This window comes from Rhinoderma darwinii, chromosome 3, assembly GCF_050947455.1.
Source record: "Rhinoderma darwinii isolate aRhiDar2 chromosome 3, aRhiDar2.hap1, whole genome shotgun sequence".
Lineage (NCBI taxonomy): Eukaryota > Metazoa > Chordata > Amphibia > Anura > Rhinodermatidae > Rhinoderma > Rhinoderma darwinii.
This window is the reverse complement of record NC_134689.1, coordinates 39015848-39041111: the sequence shown is the minus strand read 5'-3', so window position 1 is coordinate 39041111 and position 25264 is coordinate 39015848. Positions and strand designations below refer to the sequence as shown.

General features: G+C 41.0%; 1 protein-coding gene across 1 annotated transcript in view; it reads left to right on the top strand.

Moving 5' to 3' along the window:
- Window positions 1-1956: 1956 nt before the first annotated feature.
- The window catches only part of ATP10B (ATPase phospholipid transporting 10B (putative)), a 128672-nt gene continuing 105364 nt past the window's right edge, over window positions 1957-25264 (top strand). Inside the window, exons 1-2 of the mRNA XM_075859938.1 lie at window positions 1957-2223; window positions 3703-3897. Coding sequence (XP_075716053.1) covers window positions 1961-2223; window positions 3703-3897 — 458 coding nt within the window. The 5' untranslated portion in view covers window positions 1957-1960. The remainder of the gene's footprint in view (window positions 2224-3702; window positions 3898-25264) is intronic.

Sequence of the window (25264 nt, the reverse complement as noted above, 5' to 3'; positions counted from 1 at the left end):
TTGATCACAAATGACATTTTATTGGAAAAAATGACATTTTTTTCATTTCAGAGCCCAATTCAAATACGTGCTGTGAAAAAACTGTGCGGTCAAAATGGTAACAACAACCCTAAATGAATTCCTTGAGGGGTGTAGTTTCCAAAATGGGGTCACTATTGGGGGATTCCTACTGTTTTGACACCTCAACACCTCTTCAAACCTGGCATGCTGCCTAAAATATATTCTAATAAAAAAGAGGACTCAAAATGCACTAGGTGCTTCTTTGCTTCTAGGGCTTGTGTTTTAGTCCATGAGCGCAGTAGGGCCACATGTGGGACATTTCTAAAAACTGCACAATCTGGACAATACATATTTAGTAGTGTCTCTCTGGTAAAACCTTCTGTGTTACAGAAAAAAAAATGAATAAAATTGAAATTCAGCAAGAAAAATGAAATTTGCAAATTTCACCTCCACTTTGCTTTAATTCTTGTGAAATGCCTGAAGGGTTAAAAAACTTTATAATTGCTGTTTTGAATACTTTGAGGGGTCTAGTTTTTAAAATGGGGTGTTTTATCAGGGTTTCTAATACATAGGCCCCACAAAGCCACTTCAGAACTCAAGAGGTACCTTAAAAAAAAGGCTTTTGAAATTTTCTTAAAAATATGAGAAATTGCTGTTCATGTTCTAAGCCTTGTAACGTCCAAGAAAAATAAAATAATGTTCAAAAAACGATGCCAATCTAAAGTAGACATATGGGAAATGTGAACTAGTAACTATTGTGGGTGGTATAACCGTCTGTTTTACAAGCAGATGCATTTCAATTCTGAAAAATGCTATTTTTTCTAAATTTTCTCTACATTTTGCAATTTTTCACCAATAAACACTGAATATATCGACCAAATTTTACCACGAACATGAAGCCCAATGTGTCACGAGAAAACAATCTCAGAATCGCTTGGGTAGGTTTAAGCATTCCGACGTTATTACCACATAAAGTGAAATATGTCAGATTTGAAAAATGGGCTCTGAGCCTTAAGGCCCAAACTAGGCTGCGTCCTTAAGGGGTTAAGGCCTAAAATGGGCTGGTCACTAAGGGGTTAAACATCTGTATGTCATCTGTTTTTCTCATCCTCTGAAAAGGTCCCAACCCACTGAAAACACCCACAGGGAGGTCACATGATTGCGCAGACAGCATTTTTTATTGCTTTTACTCCTAAGAAATTTTTTTCTGCATCGTTCAGCAACAGATACGTAAAAAACTATCAGCACATGGATGTCGTGTGTATATATACATATGTGCTGATAGTGTTTTACATATCTGTTGCTGAGCGATGCAGAAAAAAAGCTTTTAGCAGTAAAAGCAATAAAAAAAAAATGCTGTCTGAGCAATCATGTGACCTTCCTGTGGGTGTTTTCAGTCGGTTGGGACAAAATTGACAGATCTCATAACATGCCCTATTCTGGTAAGTTCTTGCAGACCATACTCGACCAATGAAGTATATGTATGTATGTATGTATGTATGTATGTATACATATATAAATGTGTGTATGTATATATATGTATATATATATGTGTTTGTATGTATGTGTGTATGTGTGTGTATATATATATATATATATATATATATACACTTCATTGGTCGAGTATGGTCTGCAAGAACTTAGCAGAATAGGGCATGTTGTGAGATTTTTGTAACTGTCACGTACTCCGTTGAAAAAAAATGGATGTGTGAATAGTCCCATTGACTTGTATAGGTCTGTGTGCTGTCCATTGTTAAAACAGCACGCATACGAGAAATACGTTTGTGTGAATAAAGCCTAATGTTCATCGTATATAAACAATGTATCATGATGGGATAGTACATGCAATAATGCAAAATATATATTCCATAATAGGGACTTGAATGACAGTAAACATATCACATTTACTGTATAACTATTAACGGTGTCACTTTTTATTTTCCAATATAGCATTTTATCCATGGATTCAAGTTTTTACCGTTGGAAGCGCGTTTTACAAAAAGAGTCCTCCGCGTGTCCTTCAGAAAGAACTCCTCTCCTTCCACCCAAGAAAAAAGGTCCAACTTACAACTTGAACAAGCAACGAGTAGTGTTTGCAAATAACAAGAAATGGGAAGGCGACTGCAAGAGAGTTTCCAATTTTTATGTGGGAAACAAAATTCATACTACCAAATATACGTTTTTAACATTTCTTCCAAAGAATCTATTTGAACAGTTTTACAGGTAAGAGTCACTTTAAAGAAAGCATTGCTGACCTACAGACAAGACTTCAACATTTTTCATGTAAAAAAATATTTTAAAAAAATGCTTGAAATATTCCAATACTCACACTGGCCACTAGAGCCGTTAAAATAGGCTCATACCTTCAAGATTTCTGCAGCTCACTTGTCAGCTTTGCTGTGTAGACTGATGTAGCCCAGCAGAGCTATCCCATTGTCATAGGGTGGGGAATTTAGTGACTGATGACAACTCGATTGTACTGTTGGAGACCTAGATGAGACAGGATAGCAACATTATACAGACAGGCTTCTGGGGGCAATACCTCATCTATCCTTTGATACTTTATTAGTCCAATGACAATGACTGTTTATGTACATTTCTGATATAAAGCGCACACTCTGCTACGCTGTATGTTTATGAAAGTGTATGTCTCCTATATGGCAGCCCTATTGAAAGTTTTTAAAAATTAAACGAAAGCTACAGCTTTTAAAAAAAGTCATGAAAATAAAATACATTATACATTCCCCTTCTGTAAAATAATTCATCACATAGCTAGTAAGTTTGCCTTTCAGGATACCAGTAAAGTTAGGGGACAAATCCTGTCAAGGTTAAAATGGCAGACAAATTCGATGACTACCAAAACACTCAAACAAAAAGCTAGCAAAGAAACCGTTAAACCGAATTTTCATTAGACAACTGATGGATTTACTTTTACCGAGGTCTCCAGATTTTAGAAGGTTATATAGGCTTTCATTTTAAAGAGCAGAAAAGAATCAAATTAGTCTTTATCGTACAAATCCATTTTTATGACTTGATTAAAAAATTATTGTTTTTTTATGGGAAATAGTTTAATTAAAATCAGTCTTTCTAAATTGGTTTCATGGCCTGAAGGTCCTTTACTTGAAATAGCCCCAAATTCCTCCACTGTAACTCCTTAGTTTTATCAGTATAGATCCAGATTATCTGGAATTATACTGAATACAGCTTTTCTTGGCTGATCCCAGGAAGTCATTTAAACTTAAATCTGGAATCACATGTTATCTGTCAGACTTTTTAAATAGGGACTTGTTTTTATCTCTAAAATGGAGGAAAAGTGGGTGACACAGGGGGCAAATCATGACAATCAAATTAAAACATCCACAAATTCAGAGAACTGGAAAATTATGCAAAATAGAAACCGGTTTATAGACCGTTACTTTTCTTTGTTTATGAGTAAGCAGCCTTATAAAGAAAAAAAAAATAACCCTTTAAGAAACAGTTGTATATAGAACTCCTTATAGTGATAATTATTGGATTCAACATCATCAAAAGTGAACCTACAATTCAATGACCGTAGTGAAAGAATGATCTATTCAATTAGTAATTCTGAGCAGATTAAATTTTTATACTATATGTTGTATTCATTTTGTTGCGTGTCTCCTATAATCTTATCTACATGTGTAAAAATAGCTCCATCTACGTTTTCACCTTTGTCCCGCGCAGGTCTGCAAACACCTACTTTCTTTTCCTTGCTATCTTGAACTGGATGCCTCAAGTTGAAGTGTTTCATAAGGAGATCACTATGGTGCCGCTTGTCATAGTGATGCTTGTTATTTCGATCAAAGATGGTGTGGAAGATTATGAAAGATACATAAATGATAGGAAGATCAATTTGAGGGGAACATATGTATATAACAAGTAAGATGTTTACAAGTTATTATGCACATGAACGTTAATTTGCTTTACCGTAATACATATGCAAATGTGTATTTATTATAGAGGTAGATGATGTTGGGCCCTAGGAGAGAGGGGACTCTGGTTGGTCCCATCCCCTTTGCCTCTGGGTATCCAAAACCTGGTCGAGTCTCCCAGTGGAACTTCATTGTTGGCAAGCAATTGCATAGGGAATGGGCCTAAGGGTCAGGGAAAGTGTGTGAAGGGGAAGAAAAACTTTCTGGTTGGAAAAATCCAGCACATAATGGATAGGTCCATTCTGACCTCTATGCGGTCCTCTTTTTGTTCTATGTACACCACTGTACATATGATTCCTGTTTTCGTTTACTTGTAATGAGATGTGGGGGGACATGAAAACATTTAAAAAAAACAACACTGTTTAAAAAGCAACACATGCAATGATAAGGTGTGACCCTAAGGTTACTATAGCAGATTAATTGCAATCACAATATCAGTTATTTTATTATAAACAGTCGCTAGACATCACAAACGCCACGGTTACTAAACGGGATCAAATTTAAACTCTGCTTGTATGAAAAATCTTAGCCTAACATTATACCTGTACAACAGTAGACTCCCCTTTCTCTTTGGCCTAGGCCCTGACCGTGTACTCAGGCAAAGTAAGGACCAGCTTTATTCTGCACTAATCAAAAACAACCCTGGCGCCCGGTGCTTCATATTTGTTCTTTTCCGCTTGTGCCTCGCAGAAAAAACGGTGTTGGCAACTCTGATACTGCACATAATTGTGGAATGGACGTGATTTGGAGTTAAGCCTGGACAGGCTACAAATAACACTGCACTCCTGTGTATATGTCATAAATGTCTTTGGTGGGAAAACCTCTATGTCTGTAGGCACCGGATGTACGGTTTTCCTTGGCAAAGTATGCACTCTCTGGGCACGGTTTTGAACTATGGTAGCACTTGAACTATGGTAGCACTATTTGACTTTCTGTAAGCACAAAGACTCCACACAGAACACAGAATGACTCTGTCGATAGGCACTACAGAACACTGTTGGGTGAAGTACAATACATTTTCTCTGCAAATGGAACAACCATGACAAAAGCCATAAAGAAGGCATGCAGCTGTTGAGGGAAAAAAAGGTTTCAAGTCATAAAAACACCAATGTGTACTTGGTGGCATCACTAGTCCCAAGTATGTATTAGAACAAAAGTTAAAAATTAACGTTCATGTGCAAGAAATGCCACTGGACCACCATTTGAGCTCACCTTAAAAAGGTTTCTGAAAATTAAAAAAATTTAAAAAAAAAAAGGGGCTTTTTGAAGAAACTGCACCACTCTTGTCCATGAGACTGAAAAAAGAATGCATTTTTGTGAAATAAAAATGACTTAAAGTGAACAGTAAAAAAAAAAAAAAACATACACATATATGGTAAAGTATAGCCGTGATTATAATGTAACCAACAATAAACTTAATATGTTATTGGAATAGCAAGGTGTGCGCCTTAAAAAAAAAAAAAAAAAGGCAAATTTTTGCCATTTTTCCCCAAAAAATAATAGTAAAAGCTCATCAATAAGTCCCATGTACCGCAAAACGGTACCAATGAAAATGACAACGATGGCGACATCGACGAATAATATAATCGTTATGGCTCTTGGAATCCGACAATGCAAAAAAAAAAAACATTTTACTTCAAAAGTGTTTTTATTGTGCAAATGTTGTAAAACATTAAAAAAATCTATATATGTGGTATCGCTATAATTGCACCGACCCATAGAATAAAGGTAACATGTTATTTACACCAGATGATGAACGGCGTAAATTTAAAATGCATAGAACAATGGCGGGAATGCTGTTTTTTTTTTTCATTGCACCAACAAAATTCATAAAAGTTAATCAAAAATGTATATGTACCCCTAAATCTTACCATTGAAAAATAAAACTCATCCCGCAAAAAAACAAGTCCTCATACAGCTATGTTGACTGAAAAATATAAATAATAATAAAAAAGTGAATGCGGCGATGGAAAACAGGAAAAAAATTGCTTTGATAAAAAGGCCTAAAATAGGCCGGTCACTAAGGGGTCAAGGAAGTTACTGTTGGGATTTCTTTTGAATTTTTATGTATTTTCTACATTTAGTGTTGTCGTATCTTGTTGGGGTATGTTCTCATAAAAAATTCTGCCTGGAAAAATCTGCTCCGTTTTTTTTTAGTGCTCTTGCACCACAGGCTGGTTTTTGCAGTTATTTTTTACGCGTTTTTAGGCGTCTCTTTACCGATTTTTTTTTTTTTTTATTTTTTTTTTTTTTTTAATCATTAATTTTTTATTATACAACAAAAGTCCAGCAAGTTACAAAATACTAATTTGTACACTTCTAAAAGTACAAAACAGTACAATCAAGGACAATGAAGGTATTCAAATAAGAACAATTGGGGGGGGGGGGGTAAGGAAGGCCAAGGGAGGGAAGGAAGGGAAACGAGGGTAGACACCAAGAAAGTATCAAAGTATCTGTACATCCAATAGCATGTTACACAGGCAAAAGAAAATAACAATATCCATAATAATAACCCGACAAGGAGATGGACTCCCCTCTTCTTAACACAGGAACATCTCTGTCCACAATTGCCACTGGGCCTTAAAACTACTCAATCTAGCCTGTCTGAGTGCTCTTTACCGATTTCTTCAACAGGCAAAGGAAAAATCTGTAAACGTTTCTTGACATAAAACGCGTTAAACGTGTCGGTAGTTCGCAGCGTTTTTTCTGTCTCCCATTGATTTCAATGGGCTTTTAAGGCGGAATACGCCTTTAATATAGAGCATGCCACTTCTTTTGCCCACTAGTTTTTTTTGCTGCCTGCTGGAAAAAACCGGCTCCACCTCCTATTGAAAATAGTGGGAGGCGATTTCGGCAGTTTTTTCCGTAGTTTCCGCGGCAAAAATTGGGTAAACAAAACTCTGCGTGAACAGGGCCTTGTAGTATTGGTTTGTGGCAATAATAGAAGTCATTTGCTCTTTACATGATGTATTGTACAAATAGGAATATGTATGAAATATCATTAAATCTCCTGAGACTCATTAACCGATGCAGGAAATGTGATATTTGATAAATAACAATTACTATTTAAAATTCAGTAAAGTGAGCGTTCCCTAGAAGTTGGAAGTGTCTGTTTCTCAAGCTTTCTCCATGTGTTTTTCTCAAGCCTTTTCCATATGGCTGTCATATCAATAATGTACTAGTTGTTTTGTGCATCTGTAGTAGTAATGCGCGCCAAATGTTTTTGTGTGCTAGAAACAAATGACTGGGGATCTGGCTGACAATGAAAAGAACCGCACAAGTTGTTAAGCAATGATCAGAGTTTTCTGTTCATGCATTGATTTTCCTATCCAGTTCAACAAATGAAGCAGAATTTATTTAGCATGCAGCTAACCATGTAACCCCTTCTCTACTCAAGGTGAGAATAATAGATCTCCACAGGATCAGTAGTAGATCACACTAATGTCATGCGTTTCAGGCTGTCTCAGTGGCAGCCCAGTCCTAGTAATGTGACGGGGAATTAGCTGGTAGTCACTAAAATCACTAAACACCAAACTCAGGTTTGAGCAATGTATTCCTGACTTTGGAAACTATTATGTTCACGTTTAAAGAGTATCCCCTTGATATGCCATAAAAGTGTGAGCAATGACGGTCTGACATCTTACACCCCCACTGATCCCGAGAACGGGGTTGCCCATCTCCATTCCCGGCCACAAACTGATCTTAGACAATGCGACCAGAAGGTTGGTATGACGCTACAGAATATTGGTAGAGGACCAACATTGACCAACATCGATCATAAATTAATGGCATTTCCTATTCGTATATCATAAATGTTAGGGGTGGTAACACTTTTTTAGTCAATAAAAGATAAATAATATAGAGTGGCTGTCACACACAGCCCTTCTCCACCAAGAACTTGGCACCCTCATTTTCAAGATCAATGAAGATACCAGCAGTTATTAATTCCCAATGCCTTCTGTGGTTCCTTTAATATTGAAGACAGTGGCATGTACACATGTTGGGATATGAATTTTACTACAAGGCTATATGTAATCGGGGCATTATCATGATAGAGTATGTAGACATTCACCCAACAGCATCGAGTAGTGGTGTGAAGATCTGTGAAACTAAGGCTAGATTCAGACTGGCGTTGCGCATCTCGTTTTTCACGTCCGAGGTGCATCCGTGCTCTGCACTGCAGGACGCGATATCACGCGTCCCGCATAGACTAGAGTCTATGGAGGAAAGCGTGAAACAATGGTGTGAACGGTCACATTGAATTATATAGGTCCGTGTGACGCCCATTGTTTCAACAGCCGTGTCACAGACGTTTAACACGTTCGTGTGAATAAGGCCTTAGAGTAGGAAAAGTGTGGTCTTCAACAGATTTGAGAGCATTATAAAGTTCCTTACCTATATATTGACTCAATGTTGTATTTTGTAGTAGTTTAATGTACTGTTATTCTGGGCATCTAGCTCCTATTTCAGAGGTATCTGGATTTTTCTTTAATGTTGCTTCATTACAATAGTAATATTGATGCCAGTCTTCATATTAAACCATACTGAACAGTTAAGATGTAATCTGGTTAACCGTTCGCTAAACTGTATATTTATTGTAAGCCGTTATGAGGTAGGAATAGGCTTCGTCATGCTCATTTTCAACCATTCAATTCAAGTTCCAATACACCAAGCTACTACCAACCCATTAGTTCTGTGATATCACTTAGCAACCATTACTAAGCTCGAGAAACTTATATATCCAAATAAGCACCAGATGTGTCACTGTACATCGGAGTGCCCACCTGTTCTTGTCAACTGCCGAATTTGCCTGAATGTCGTGAAACCTAAACATATGCGACTACACAGCATCACTGTCTGTAAGACTTTACCAATGCTACCATACTAAGGCTCCGTGCACACCTGCGTCAGTTCTTTCCCATTTTTTCCATTGCTTTTTAAATGTTCAGAATAGCATAACCGTATAAAAGAAAGAAAGCGTCTGGAGGACGTGAAACGGCTGCAGGCCAGCTGTCTTACCTGTGTCTCCCGTGTCTTTTCTGCCTTAAATTAATGAATTAAAGCACCAAGATCAATTGGAAAATGGTGAGTGCCGTGTGATTTTTCTTCTTTAAGTTACACGACATTACATTTAAGTGCACCGTATTTGTGTACTTTGGAGAAAGAACGCACAATATTGTCAAAATTATGCCATTTTCTTGGTAACCCATGTGAGCTTTACATGAGGCTGTCTCACTACGATTGTAAAAGGACATACTGGTATAGTCAAACACCATCCATGACCTGACCCAAATACGTATTTGTCAAAGAACATATTATGTTCTGTCATTTTAAAAAATGTCAACAAATATATCAAGCAGCACATAAAAACAGTCTGTACTTACAATAGACTTGATAAATGTTCTCCATTGATTTAGACTTTTCACCTTTTATATTAACTTAAAACCTAAGCACTCAAAATCTGAATATTCTGGTTGGATTACAGTTAAATGGTCCAATCCAACAGTTCCCATGTCACACTGAAAGGTCGAGGAGGCTGAAAAATGGGAAGTTATTTGATGGGGTCCAGGTCCCCAACATGCAGAGCTGCTTTAGCTATCCTTTTGCCTACCTGTGACTTGGAGGAAGCACTAGTTACCAATATTGTGACCGTCGTTACAGCATGTGATTGGCTGCAGCGGTCACATGGGATTAAATGTCATCCAAGGAGGCCGTCATGGAGGAAGAAACACAGACTCCCTGGGTAAGTATAAGATCATTTTATTAATTTCTGCAGCTTTGCGGTTTTTGAGGCGGAATCGCTACAACTGCTGTTTGTTGCAGGTTTTACCTCCCCATTCAATTCAATGGGAAAAGCCTGCAACAAATAGGCAGAGTTTACGCAAATACAATTGACATGCTGCGGAATAAACTCTGCACCGCAGGTCAATTTCTGAGTGTTTTTTACGCTTATTATTTACGCAGCGTGTGGATGAGATTTGTTTTGCCTCATCTACTATGCTGCTACTGTATTATGCTGCACATTTTCGATAACGGAATTTGTAGTATTTACGCAACGTGTGAACTGATCCTTAAAAACATTAGTCACAGTTATCAAGAATATGTAATTATCACTGATTCTATCAAATTACATCTTCCAGATTGTCAAACATATAACGTGGTTTCTGTATTTTGCGCTGAAAAAACACCCCCTAAGGTTTTAAAAACTATACAAACTTCTAATCTGTGAAAATTAAACTCTTGCCTTCATCATAAAATGGGTAACCAGTATAACAGGACTAATTTTGATTTTAAGGAACCCATCATTTTAAAATTTCTGCAAGGATAGAGGAACTCCTTTACAAGGGAGCAAGATGGTACAAAACACCTGAAACTCTACCGAAAACAATTGACTTCTTGCTGGCGGTCCAACAAGTAGTTTATAAATTTCCTTCTCATATTGCGACACATTTACTAAGACTGGCTTTTCATACGCCAGTCTGAGCTGAAAGCCCGCAGTAGTAAGATGCAACAAGTTTATTAAGGGGTACATGCAGCTTAATAATTGTCTTCACTTCGGCTGTTCTAGCGCCACAGAGTGAAATCTACTTCCGCCATAATTTGCGCCAGTTTCTGTGTAAAGCTGTGGGTGGCCCCGCCCCTTTCACTAAGCTCTGCCCACTTTTAAAAAAAAAGTATTGGAAGCATTGGAAATGGCACAGAAACAGAACCACCCACAATACCAGAATGATTGAAATAAATCAATTTTATTCAATCATATGGAAAAAAAACAAAGTGAACATGGACAGAAATTTGACAAATTTTGTAATAACTAGCTAAAAAAAACCAGAACCTTATCGAATACCCACACACTAAATCATTCCCGCCTTAAACACAATCACACTCTTACACGTGATTCTTCAATTGGTAAGGATTTACTAAATCCAGTGTTATTGTACTTTATAAATGTACTAAGATCCTTTATATCATGGACTTATCCAATTTAGTCTTAGATTTTTGACTAGAATTTTTTTCCACGTGACTCATGTAACTTCCCTTACCCCTTTCCTTCCTTTCTGTACGTCCTGCCCTGATCCTATTTACTGGTTCTGTAAACAGAATGAAAATAAAGAATTTGTCCAAACAAAAAAAGCTAATTTTGGTGTTAAAGACCAAAATCTTTTGTTTCTTTGTGCACTATGACAAAAAGTTGTTAACCCAGCTCCAGGGTCATCACACAACTGTGAAAGCGGCATATTAAGATTAACTGCAGTTTTTAATGGCATTAGGTTTTTAAGTACAGGAGTCGGATCGGCTATAGTCATTACCATGGATGTACTTATCAGTGTAGCCGGCATAGCCGCTACTATGGGGCAAAAAAATTAATGGGTCCAACTTCATTTAGAGGTAATGTGCAGTTAGCAGTGACTATGAATGATGGAAGGAGTAGCGTAGAAAGAAAAAAATGGGGCCCCATTCCATGTTTTACTATGGAGGCTGATGGTGATTTGTTGCACCCCTACTGTTCGCATTGTCCCTTTTGTGTGGCATTGCATTTTGCATTATCTTTGTATTGTGACATCATTGTGTGCATTATATCTGCATGGTGACATTATATGTTTTATATTCATGTAGACTTTTTTGTGTGCATTTTTCCTCTATGATACCCTATATGGACAAAAGTTTTGGGACATACCTCTTAATCATTGAATTCATGTATTTCATTCAGACCCATTGCCGCAGTTGTATAAAATCCAGCACCTAGCCATGCAGTCGCCTTTACAAACATTTATGAAAGAATGGGTCATTCTAAAGAGCTCACTGAATTTGATTGTGGTACTGTAATAGGATGCCATTGGTGTAACAAGTCAGTTTATGAAATTACTTCCCTCCTGATATTCCACGATCAACTGGGAGTAGTATTATTGCAAACTGGAAACATTTAGGAACCACAGCATCTCAACCATGAAGTAGCAGACCACGTAAAGTTACACAGCGGGGTCGCGGAATGATGAGGCGCAATGTTTTTCTTTGTGAGAACAGTTTGGGGAAGGCCATTTCTGTTCCTGCATGACTGTGCCCAGTGCACAAAACAAGGTCCATAAAGACATTGTCGGTGAGTTTGGTCTGGAAGAACTTGACTGGCCTGTACAGATCTCTGACCTCAAACTCATCGAACACCTATGGGATGAACAAGAACAGAGATTGCGAGCCAGGCCCTCTCGTCCAACATCAGTGTCAGACCTCACAAATGCTCTTCTAGATGAATGGGCAAAAAATTTCATAAATTCTCACAGACACTCCAATGTCTTACAGAAAGCCTTCCCAGAAGAGTGGAAACTGTTTTATCTGAAAGGGGGGACCAACTCCATATTAATGCCTATGGATTTAAAATGGGATGTCCTATAAGCTCCTGTAGGTGTAATGTGCAGGAGTCCCAAAACTTTTGTCCATATAGTGTATCATAATGTACATTATCCCTATGCTGTGACATCACTGTGTACAATCTTGTTTTGTAACAGTGCATTATACCTGCATTGTGACTTCACGGTTTGTATAATTTCTCTTCTGTAACTTCAGAGTAGATTACCTTTGCGCTGTGACATTACAGTGTGTGACATCACTGCGAACATTTTTTTCACTTTTGTGACATTGCTGTGCGCATAATTCCTGTGCTGAATTTTCATTAAGTTAATTAACCCTTTACTGTGACATTACTATGTGTGACATCATTGTGTGCATGATCTATGAGGTGTGCATTATCCCTATGCATTTGGGCTCATGAACATATATGTATATATGGTAACCATAGAAATCTGTCAGCCAGTACTGTACCTCTGAAATGCCTCAGATTTCATATATTATTTTTTTCTCATGTATTTAAGATTGTGGCATGTTCTGTCGCATTCTGCATTACGGAGGTATTCTCTTTTAAAATATTCCCCTATAACTCTAAACAATGTGCCCAATTTTGCTGACGGTCTCAACTTCAAAACCACCCATTTAGCAAAGGTCAGAAACCTTGGCACACCCAGCCCTTCGTACAAGGCAATGGATTTATCCAAGGATACTGTAAAAAACCCATTCATTATAGATCCTATTTGTCTAATTAGGGAGACACCCCTCAAGGGGTACCCTTGTGTGTAAAAGGCATTTAATTACCATGCAACCATATAATAACAAGACGCTAAACCTTTTCTTGAAACTTATAGACCTTGTACTATTCAAAGAAATAGAACAACAATGTTAATTGAATGCAGGGGCGTAGCTAAAGGCTCATGGGCCCCGATGCAAAAGTTCTTATTGGGCCCCCCCCCCCGCAAACTCCTCATGGCAGACGGTCCGCAGCTTTCAGCTGCATCGCTGGGTCTCCTAAGTGACCCAACAATGCAGCACTAGCAGCCGGGGAGCCACTAAGGCTGGGTTCACACACCCTATTTACGGACGTAATTCGGGCGTTTTAGCATTGAATTACGTCCGAAAATGCGGCTCAAAAGCGTTGGCAAACATCTGCCCATTCATTAGAATGGGTCTTACGATGTTCTGTGCCGACGGTAAAAAAGACGCCCGCGTCAAAGAAGTGCCTGTCACTTCTTCAGACGTAAATTGAGCCGTTTTCCATTGCCTCCATGGAAAAACAGCTCCAATTACGTCCGTAATGCGAAAGACGCCTGCACATGCCATTACGTCTGAAATTCCGGAGCTGTTTTCTCCTGAAAACAGCACCGTAATTTCAGCCGTAACAGACGCTGGCGTGTGAACATACCCTCAGGGCTTAAAATGTCAGGGGAAATAGCCCCAATACATATGTGTCCGCCCAAAAAAAAATGTGTGTAGAGGAGACAGCATATCTATAGCACTACGACCCTATCAACTATGGATAGGATTAGATACAGTGGCTCCTCAGACAGTATCACACATGATAGGATTAGATGCAGTGGCCCAGCAGACCGTATCACACATGATAGGATTAGATACAGTGGCTGAGCAGACCGCATCACACATGATCGGATTAGATACAGTGGCTCGGAAGGCAGTATCACACATGATAGGATTAGATACAGCGGCTCAGCAGACCGTATCACACATGATAGGATTAGAGATGGGGCCCAGCAGACCGTATCACACGGGATTGGATTAAATATAGGGCCCTGCAGACAGTATCACACATGATAGGATTAGATACAGTGGCTCAGCAGACAGTATCACACATGATAGGATTAGATACAGTGGCTCAGCAGACAGTATCACACATGATAGGATTAGATACAGTGGCTGAGCAGACCGCATCACACATGATAGGATTAGATACAGTGGCTCAGCAGACAGTATCACACATGATAGGATTAGATACAATGGCTCAGCAGACAGTATCACACATGATTGGATTAGATACAGGGCTCAGCACACAGTATCATACATGATTGGATTAGATACAGTGGCTCAGCAGACAGTATCACACATGATAGGATTAGATACAGTGGCTCAGCAGACCGTATCACACATGATCGGATTAGATACAGGGCTCAGCACACAGTATCACACATGATTGGATTAGATACAGGGCTCAGCTCGCTGACATTGCGGCTCCAGCGCTGGACCCAGGAAAGGTAAGAATAATAATTCTGCTTCTTTATGTGTTACTGATTATTTTTGTGTGTTTGTGTTTTTTTACAGGTTCGGTTGTTGGACTTCGGATTCGAGGACTTCAATGATGGCGTTTTTTTTATTCTCAATAAAATGGTTAATGAGGGTTGTGTTTTTTTATTTCAATAAAATATTTTTTCTATGTGCTTGTATCTTTTTAAACTTTATTATCACCGCCTTAGTAATGGCCGCTGGCTGATTGACAACCTCCATTACTAAGGCGAAGCTTAATGTTAGCCGGTGCAAAGGCCAACACTATTATTACCCCGGTACCCACCGCCACCAGGGGTGCTGGGAAGAGCCGGGTACGAACCCGTACCCGTCCATCTGTAGTGACTGTCAGGCACCGGGGCAGGCGCAGGCTGGTAGTATTAGGCTGGGGAAGGCCTAAAACAGTGGCCCTTCCCACCCTGGTAATGCTGCCTGCTGCTGCTGTGTTGTATCTGGCTGGTTATGAAAATTGGGGGGGACCCGACATCGTTCTTTCCAATAATTTTTTATTAAATGACGTGGGGTCCCCCCATTTTTCATAACCAGCCAGCTATAATAAAGCAGCAGCAGCCTAACATTACCAGGGTGGGAAGGGCCACTGTATCTGGCCTTTCCCCTCCTGATAATACCAGCCTGCGGCCACCCCAGTGGCCGACCATCACTACAGATGGTCAGGTACTGGATCGTACCCGGCTCTTCCCAGCACCCCTGGTAGCGGTGGGTATCGGGGTAATAAAGGAGGTTAGTGTTCGCCTCTGCACCGGCTAACACTAAGCCCCGCCTTAGCAATGGATACTGTCAATCAGCCGGCGGCCATTACTAAGGCGGTAGTAATATAGTTTAAAAAAAAACCACAAAGACATAGAAAAAATATTTTATTGAAATAAAAAAAAAACACACATCCCTCATTAACCATTTTATTGATAATAAAAAAAAAAAGCCGTCATCGAAGTAGTCCAGGAATCCGCCGTAGTCCAACAACCGAACCTGTAAGAAAACACACAAGAAAAACTATTAGTAACACATGTGTTAGGCTTAGATACAGGGCCCATGTGTGTTACTGTTTGTGGGACCCTATATCTAAGCCTACCACAACGTAGGCTTAGATACAGGGTCCAGCAGACAGTAATCTTATACAGTATAAGATTATTGTGTGCTGGGGCCCTGTATCTAAACCTACAGTGTGCTAGACTTATATACAGGGCCCATCAGACAGGATCACACATGGGCCATGTATCTAAGCCTACCATGTGATTGGCTTAGATACAGGGCCCAGCAGACAGGATCACACAATCTGTGATCCTGTCTCATGGGCGCCCTAAGCCTGCTACATCGTAGGCTTAGGGGTTGTGCAGTCCCTAAACATTGATGGCCTATCCACAGGATAGGCCATCCATAGCTGATGTGTCTCCCGGGACCCGCAGATCAGCTGTTTGTACGAGAGCTGCTTCCCCTTCATTTCAATACTCGCTCACACTGTGAATCGCCGACACCGATTCACAGTTTGACCGGAATGAAGTGGAGCAGCTCTCGTACGAGTGCTGCGGCCCCTTCAAAACAGCTGATTGGCGGGTCCCGGGAGTCGGACCCCGCCAGTCAGGGCTAATCTTACCTTCCTCTTCAGCCGCGGCGGTAGTTCTGTCGTCTCGATGCTGTGCGCGGCGCATAGCGCTGTGACGTCATGCGCTGCGCACAGCGCTTGACGTCAGGACCTCCCCTGCGATCCGGAACCAGGAAGGTAAGTAAAGTCTGTTACTATAGTAACAGGGGCCCGCGGCCCGAGTTACTATAGTAACTTTTTATTGATGTGGTGCGGGGGGCTGTGGGCCCCCTGGCTTCGGGGCCCGGTCGCAATTGCGACTGCTGCGACTCCTATAGCTACGCCAGTGATTGAATGATCTGCACCCCAACCTTTTACATTGTGCCTCCCCCGCCCCATCTCCAAGTGCCATGCTCTTTCAGAAATATACTCCACAAACTATATGTTGAAATCCTTTTCTTCAATAAACGTTTTAGCTTGCTTTGAAGTGAAATAGTATGTAGGACTTTCAGGGAGGTTATCTTGTCACATATTCTGTATGCTGGCTGCGTGGACTAGATTAGAATATCATTAGATAGTGTGACCTTGTAATACCTAGCTGATGGCCTTCAAGACTGATTCTTAATAAGGATCCAGTTGTTACAAGGCATGCCCTAAACATAATCTTATTATAATGACGCAGTAGTTTATGGCAACGAGTCATTTATTTACATTTATTATCGAAGCTATACCCCACCAAGACAAATGTATAAACTCCTTTTAAATAAAGCGGAGTCTTATATTGCAATCCTCTGCATCAGTATGACAGGATCTCTAAAGAGTAAAACTGCCCAACTGGTTGGCACGGATTATACAGAGGGTTAACCCCTTCCCTACATCTGCCATATATATATGTATACGGCGGAGGTTGTGTGGGGGGGGGGGGGGGGAGAGAGTATGGAGCGAGCTCGCTGGCTTTAAAATATATAAAAAATTCTTAATTCCAAAAACCGCCCTTTTCCCCCAAAAGCAATGTACATTTTTTTTTTAATTAACATAACTGGTATCGCCGCATTATTTAACTTGCAAGGTGAACCTTAAAAAAAAAAACATTAAACGCCAGAATCTGTTTTTTTGTCACTTAATTTCCCACAAAAAAAATAAAATAAAAAGTGATCAAAAAGTCTCATGTACCCCAAAATAGTACCAATATAAACTACAGTTAGCCCTTATACCGCTCAATCAACGGAAAAGTAAAAATGTTATGGCTCTTAGAATATGGTGACACACATTTTTTTTTAGTTTTAAGAATTTGTGTTTTTTCTTGTAATAGTAGTCAAATTAAAAAAATATATATAAATTTGGTATCGCCGTAGTCGTATTGACCCGCAGAATGAAGTTAGTTTTTACCGCACAATAAACATTGTGAAAACAAAAGCTATTTTATTTTTCCCATTCAACAGCACAAACAAAGGTTTTCCAGTAGATCATATCGTACAATGAATGGTGTCCTAAAAATCTACAACTCGTAACAAAAAACAAGCCCTGATATGGCTATTTAGACGGGAAAAAAAATAAAGTTTGACTTTTGGAAGGTGGAGAGGAAAAAGTAAATATCTGAAAAATGGCTGCGGTGGGAACCGTAGTGGCAGCTCACTATCTGCAGCACTGGTCTTCCCAGACAATGGACTAAAAAAGTGGCAAAAATGTTTGAGTGTCATATAGGGCTGCTCAGAGCTGTTGTTGTTTACCTTCCCATAAGGGAAGTAGAATGGTGCCTACACAGCACTGTACACAATGTAATCATCAGGGCTTGTACAAGGTGTAGGCGGAATAGGCAGCCACCTAGTGTGCCAATAGGTGGAGGGGAATAAATGCCTTTATCTTTCTGTCTAAAGCCATTTGGACGCAGCCATACATACATACATATACGAATGTTACATGCACAAACATAACATGCGTGCTCAGAAGAGCCGAACGTTAATCTTATTTGGTAAATTGGGGCTGGTAACTCTGAGCTTCTTGTTTAGTGGGTGCCTGTTAGGGTATTTGCACACACACTAATTACGTCTGTAATTGACGGACGTATTTCAGCCGCAAGTCCTGGACCGAACACAGTGCAGGGAGCCGGGCTCCTAGCATCATAGTTATGTACGATGCTAGGAGTCCCTGCCTCACTGCCGGACAACTGTCCCGTACTGTAATCATGTTTTCAGTACGGGACAGTTGTCTTGCAGCGAGGCAGGGACTCCTAGCATCGTACATAAGTATGATGCTAGGAGCCCGGCTCTCTGCACTGTGTTCGGTCCGGTACTTGCGGCCGAAATACGTCCGTCAATTACGGACGTAATTAGTGTGTGTGCACATACCCTCACACAGAAAACGTGTGCTTCCCATACATACAGCATTACCATCCACTCGGATGCAGCATTTGATTGCCTGTACAAAGAAGTGCTGTTTTTCTGTTTTTGTACTTTAAAAAAAAAAATATATATATATATATATGGTAAATTGAGCCCCCTTTTCAATGGCTCCCTAGGTGACTACCTACTTAGACTACACCTTGTTCTGGCCCTGCCTAGTGCCCATTTTATACATAAGTGCTATAGGAATATCTATGTATAGGGTAGAACTGCTCCTTTAAGGGATTTGATAAGATCCACATTAATTCTATAAACCGCAACACGCTTGTGGGGATCCTATTCCTTCCAGTAACGCGGTGTATCCTCCTATTTGACTTTGTTACCCGTCACATATATTAAACCTACTCCTCTCACTTTTGTGACTAACTTTAAATCAGTAGAAAGACCACAGTTTTCTGTTTTCTAATCTCCAGGTGCCCACAAGTTAGAAGTTCAATGCATAAGTGGTGTTCGTTATGTGGCATCTAGCTGGCACACTACTATACTAAAAGAAGGAAAAACGCAAGTAAACTTATATATGGTTTTTAAGTGCAAGTTTCAAAATTATTTTTATTAAAAAGGTTATACTATAAATAGTTACAACATGTAGCAGATATAAAAGCTTTGGCGAGGTGTAGTCATAATCCTAACAAATAGTAATCCTTTCAACCTTTGTACTCACAATATGGCAAGATAGCAGGACAGGTTCCACATTTATTTACATGACAATAGTGACCAGTTGTGTAACTACTTTTCTATGTGATCATCATCACCACCTATGTCGCGTCTCTGTTTCTCCTTTATCTGATTGGAACTCCATTTTCTGTTGCTCATGAATTTAAAGAGGCTCTGTCACCACATTATAAGTGCCCTATCTCCTACATAAGGAGATTGGCACAATAATGTAGGAGACAGCAGTGCTTTTTATTAAAAAAATACTATCTATTTTCACCACGTTCTTAGCAATTTTAGCTTTATGCTAATGAGTTTCTCAATGGACAATTGGGCGTTTTTTACTATTGACCAAGTGGGCGTTGTACAGAGGAGTGTATGACGCTGACCAATCAGTGACCAATCAGCGTCATGCACTTCTCTCCATTCATTTAGTCAGCGCATAGGGATCCTTTTAGATCAGTATGTGCTGCCTTAGGCCTCATTCACACGAGCGTGGCGGATTTGCGTGCGCAAAAGCCACTTAACAGCTGCGTGGGGCAGCAGCATATGATGCGTGGCTGCGTGCTTTTGGCGCAGCCGCCATCATTATGACACTCCATTTGGATGTTTGTAAACAGAAAAGCACGTGGTGCTTTTCTGTTTTCATTCATCCTTTTGACAGCTGTTGCGCGAATCACACTGTTCGCACGGAAGTGCTTCCGTGCGACATGCGTGGTTTTCACGCACCCATTGACTTCAATGGGTGCGTGATTCGCGCAAAAAGCCCAAAGAACGGACATGTCGTGACTTTTTTTCAGCGGACTCACGCTGAGTAAAAATCACGGACATGTCTGCACGGTCCCATAGACTAATATAGGTCCGTTGCACGGACGTTTTTCCCATTCGTCTGAATAAAGCCTTATACTAACACATTAACAATACTGAAGTGTTTAGACAGTGAATAGACATTCCACGGGATGTCTATTCACAATCTCTGCACTTCGTTAAGGTTTCTGTAGTAGTTACTCCCGCGAGATTACGCTGTAAATGATAGGTTACAACGAGATTACGCTTCCTCTGCTGTAACTACCATAGAAACAGTAACGAAGTGCAGAGATTGTGAATAGACATTCCGTGGAATGTCTATTCACTGTCTAAACACTTCAGTATCGTTAATGTGTTCGATCCTTATGTGCTGTCTTATACTAACAGGATCCCTATGTGCTGAGTAAAAGAATGGAGAGGAGTGCATGACGCTGATTGGCCAGTGTCATACACTCCTCTGTGCAACACCCACTTGGTCTAAAGTAAAACACGCCCACTTGGTCAATAGTAAAACACGCCCAGTTGTCCATTGAGAAACTCATTAGCATAAAGCTAAAATCGCTAATAACATGGTGAAAATAGATCGTTTTTTTAAAATAAAAGCACTGCTGTCATTTACATTATAGCGCTGATCTCCTTATGTAGGAGATAGGGCACTTATAATGTGGTGACAGAGCCTCTTTAAAGATCAAGCTGTTGCACAGAGTCGTTGATTAAAGAGGCTCTGTCACCAGATTTTGCAACCCCTATTTGCTATTGCAGCAGATAGCCTCTGGTGCCGATGTGGCCGACACGATGCAGGACCTGTGAGTGACGTCACAGATCTGCACTGCCAGAAGCTGGGCGTTCTGAAGAGAAGTGGATGATACTTCTCATCAGAACGCCCAGCTAGTAAAAGTATTAAAAACGCCCCGATGTACGCACATAATACACGCCCACTTGGACTTTTGCAAGCCTCATTTGCATAACTACAAAAATGGTCATAACTTGGCCAAAAATGCTCGTTTTTTAAAAATAAAAACGTTACTGTAATCTACATTGCAGCGCCGATCTGCTGCAATAGCAGATAGGGGTTGCAAAATCTGGTGACAGAGCCTCTTTAACTAAAATACCAGGAATTAGTGGTCACGGTTTATTTGTGCACTGCACGTTCTGGTTGCTATGAGGTTGGAAATCGTATTGATTATTGTAGATAGACAGAAGATGCTGTGTGAAGTTGGTAGTCCTTTGTGTTTTAGCTATGACTAAAGGGATTATCTGGATTAAAGGACCGATTCTCAAGTACACTTTAAGGGTGTAAATAGATCTTTGGGGCCCCCGTTGCAGACTCTCCTCTATTAGCTACATAGAACATCTGTCGATCTGAAGGACCTGACATTACATGTGCAGCTCATTAATTTCAATGAGTCAAACTGCAGGGAAATTGAACACTTGTTGCTGGGTTCCCACACACATTACAGCAGATTAGCAGGGGTCCTAGTAATGGGAAATTCTGTGATCCGGGAGCATGACCAGTAACCACAGGGCCCTCTAGCAAAACTTTGAATAGGGCCACTTCACCATGACCACTATTAGCAGCAAGTTCAGAACATAAGGCCGGGTTCACATAGGGTGGGTACGCTCCGTAAAAGCATGCAGCGTATTCGCCCTGTCTGCCACAGGGATTTCCGGGTGAAAAAGTGCACCAAACTGTGTACTGCCTGTGATTGGCTGCAGCGGCAGTCACATGGGATGAAGCGTCCTCCCAGGAAGCCGGCCCTTTGATGTCATCCAGACCGCACTCCTGGGATGATGTTTCATCCCATGTGACCGGCGCTACAGCCTGTGATTGGCTGTAGTGGTCACATGGGATGAAACGTCTTCCCAGGAGGCCGTGCTGGACGAAGGTACACAGACTCCTGGGTAAGTATGAGTATAACTGCTGTTTGTTGCAGGATTTACCTCCCCATTGAATTTAATGGGGAAATCCCACAATAAATAAGCAGCGTTTACGCAAATGCAATTGACATGTTGTGGAATGAAATTCCGCACCACAGGTCAATTTTTGAGCATTTTTTTACTCGCAGTATTTATGCAGCGTGTGGATGACATTTGTTTCATCTCCTCCACTTTGCTGCTATTGTATTTGCTGCGGATTTTCCACAGCAAATTCCAAGGTGGAAAAACCGCAGTATTTACGCAACGTGTGAACTGACCATGAGACTTTTAGGATTATTTTGGTCTTCCTAATGCACCGGGATAATGCACAGTGAGGTCACATTTCAGTGATAACACACTCAGTGATGTCACAGTAGTGCAATAATATGCTTCGTCACTGGAGAGAGAATGCAAACATATGTACACAATTAGAGATGAGCGAACCGGGACAACAGAACCCGGTTTCGGTCCGAACATCGGGAAAGTTCGGTTCGCAGCGAATCCGAACTTCACCGGGTTCGGCTGAACACGTTTTGACCGAACCCGGTCAAAAATATTATACAAATCAGCAGCCACTTGTCTCTATCAATCACTGATAGAGAAAAGAGGCTGCTGATTAAAAATAAAATAAAAAGCATTTCATACGTACCCGGTCGTTGTCTTGGTGACGAGTCCCTCTTCTTCCTCCAGTCCGACCTTCTTTCCTGTGATTGGCTGCAGAGGCAGCTGCAGCCTGTGATTTGCTGCAGCCTGTGATTGGCCTGTGATTGGCTGCAGCGGTCACATGGGCTGTAACGTCATCCAGGAATGTCGGGCCGGATGTCGAGAGGGACGCGTCACCAAGGCAACGGCCAGGAGACCGAACTGGAGGAAGCAGAAAGTTCTCGGTAAGTATGAACGTCTTTTTTTCTTTTTTTTCTTTTTTTTTTTTTTTTTTTACAGGTTACTCTATATTCTGATCGGAATTCACTGTCCAGGGTGCTGAAACAGTTACTGCCGATCAGTTAACTCTTTCAGCACCCTGGACAGTGACTATTTACTGACATCGCCTAGCAACGCTGCCGTAATGACGGGTGCACACATGTAGCCACCCGTCATTACAACCCGAAATAGCGGGCCCATAGAATTCTGTTAGCCACGGGTACCTTCCCGTTTTCTCACGGGAAGGTGCCCGTGCCGTTAAAAAGATAGAACATGTTCTATTTTTTTATTTTACGGGCCGTGCTCCTATACTTTATAATGGGAGCACGGCTCAGAAAAACGACCGGCTGCCCGTGGCCGGCCGTGCCCGGCCGTGCTCATCTCCTGAAATACTCTGTGCTGCCTTAAACTCTGTGGACAGGTCAGGATCCTGTTTCTTTTAAATGCTGCTGGGGAACCCGCTTGATCCACTATATAAGGCTCTGCTACAGTGCTTGGGAATAAGTGACTGGGGCAGAAGAGGATGGAGGCACAGCCTTATATAGTGGATCAAGCGGGTTCCCCAGCAGCATTTAAAAGAAACAGGATCCTGACCTGTCCACAGAGTTTAAGGCAGCACAGAGTATTTCAGGAGATGAGCGTGCGGATCTTGTGCGGGGTGGTGACTTGCCAATCATGTGAAGGTGTTATTGAGGACAGGAGTGGAGGAGAGGTAACAGACTGAGAGCTACGTAATGGTACGAGCAGAGTTCACAGCAGCACAGAATCTGCACGCTCCTCTCCTGAAATACTCTGTGCTGCTGTGAACTCTGCTCTTACCATTACGTAGCTCTCAGTCTGTTACCTCTCCTCCACTCCTGTCCTCAGTAACACCTTCAGATGATTGGCAAGTCACCACGTAATGGTAAGAGCAGAGTTCACAGCAGCACAGAGTATTTCAGGAGATGAGCGTGCGGATCTTGTGCGGGGTGGTGACTTGCCAATCATGTGAAGGTGTTATTGATGACAGGAGTGGAGGAGAGGTAACAGACTGAGAGCTATGTAATGGTAAGAACAGAGTTCACAGCAGCACAGAATATTTCAGGAGAGGAGCGTGTGATTGGCTGCAGAGGCCGCGGCAGCCTGTGATTGGCTGCAGAGGCCGCGGCAGCCTGTGATTGGCTGCAGAGGCCGCGGCAGCCTGTGATTGGCTGCAGAGGCGGTCACGTCACGTGCGTGACCGCCACTGCAGCCTGTGATTGGCTGCAGCGAGCGGCGACATGGATGAAACGTCATTGCTGGAGGCCGGACAGGAGGAATGGAAGTATGAACGTATTTTTTTTTTTTAAATTACATTAAAATTGTATTTTCCGTGCGCCGAGCTTGGTACTGTCAAGGTTGCTGAAAGAGTTTAGTGCAGCCCATTAACTCTTTCAGCACCCTGGACAGTACCATGTTCGGCGCACGGAAATTACAGGTTCAGTCAGAACTAGTTCGGTCCGAATCGAACTTTTTCGTGAAATTCGGCTAACTAGCCGAACCGAACTTTTCATAAGTTCGCTCATCTCTATACACAATGATGTAACAATAGTGGGATAATAGTTCTGTCATAGTATATGGACAATGCACACGGTATGTCACCAAACTGGGATAAAGCTCACTGTGATGTCACATCACAGGAATAATCTACTCCGTGAAGTTAGAGGACAGGAGTTTTACTAACCGTGATGTCACAGTACAGAGCAATTCAGAAAGTAATGTCACAGTGCAAGTAAAATGCGGTACCGGTATAATGCCCACCATGTAATCATAGCAGAGGAATAATGCACACAAAAATGGTGACTATGTCCACTGCGGCATCATAGCACTGTAAAAAAAAAACATATGATGTCACATGCAGTTATAATGCTTACATGATATCACAGTACAGGGAAAGTGAAAAAAGTAATGCAGCAGAAGCGGTCTAATGTACACAACATGAGTAATCATGGGGCTCCATAGTAAAACAGAATTGGAAACCATTCAATCTTCCACGCACCCCTTCCTTACCATTTTGTGGAGATAGGCCCCATTATTTGTTGGGCCCCATAGCAGATACTCTGAAAGTTACGCTGATGCTGTGGTCATCTTATTGTCAAAGGCCCCTTTTAACAAAAAGGGTGTTGTTCGAAACAGACAAGCTCTGCTACTTAGGCCCTATTCACAGGATCGTATTTCTTGTCCGTGTGCTGTCCGTTTTAACAACGAACAGTACAATGATCCATAAAAGTTAATGGGGCTATTCACAAATCTGTTTTTCCAACGGACCGTGTGTCCGTTGCGAGAAACTCACAGCATGCCCTATTGTGATCCATTTTTGCAGCCCAGACTCGCCAATTAAAGAGGCTCTGTCACCAGTTTATAACTGCCCTATCTCCTACCTAATCTGAAAGGCGCTGTAATGCAGATAAGTTTTTCTTTTTGTTTTTTTAAACTTTTAT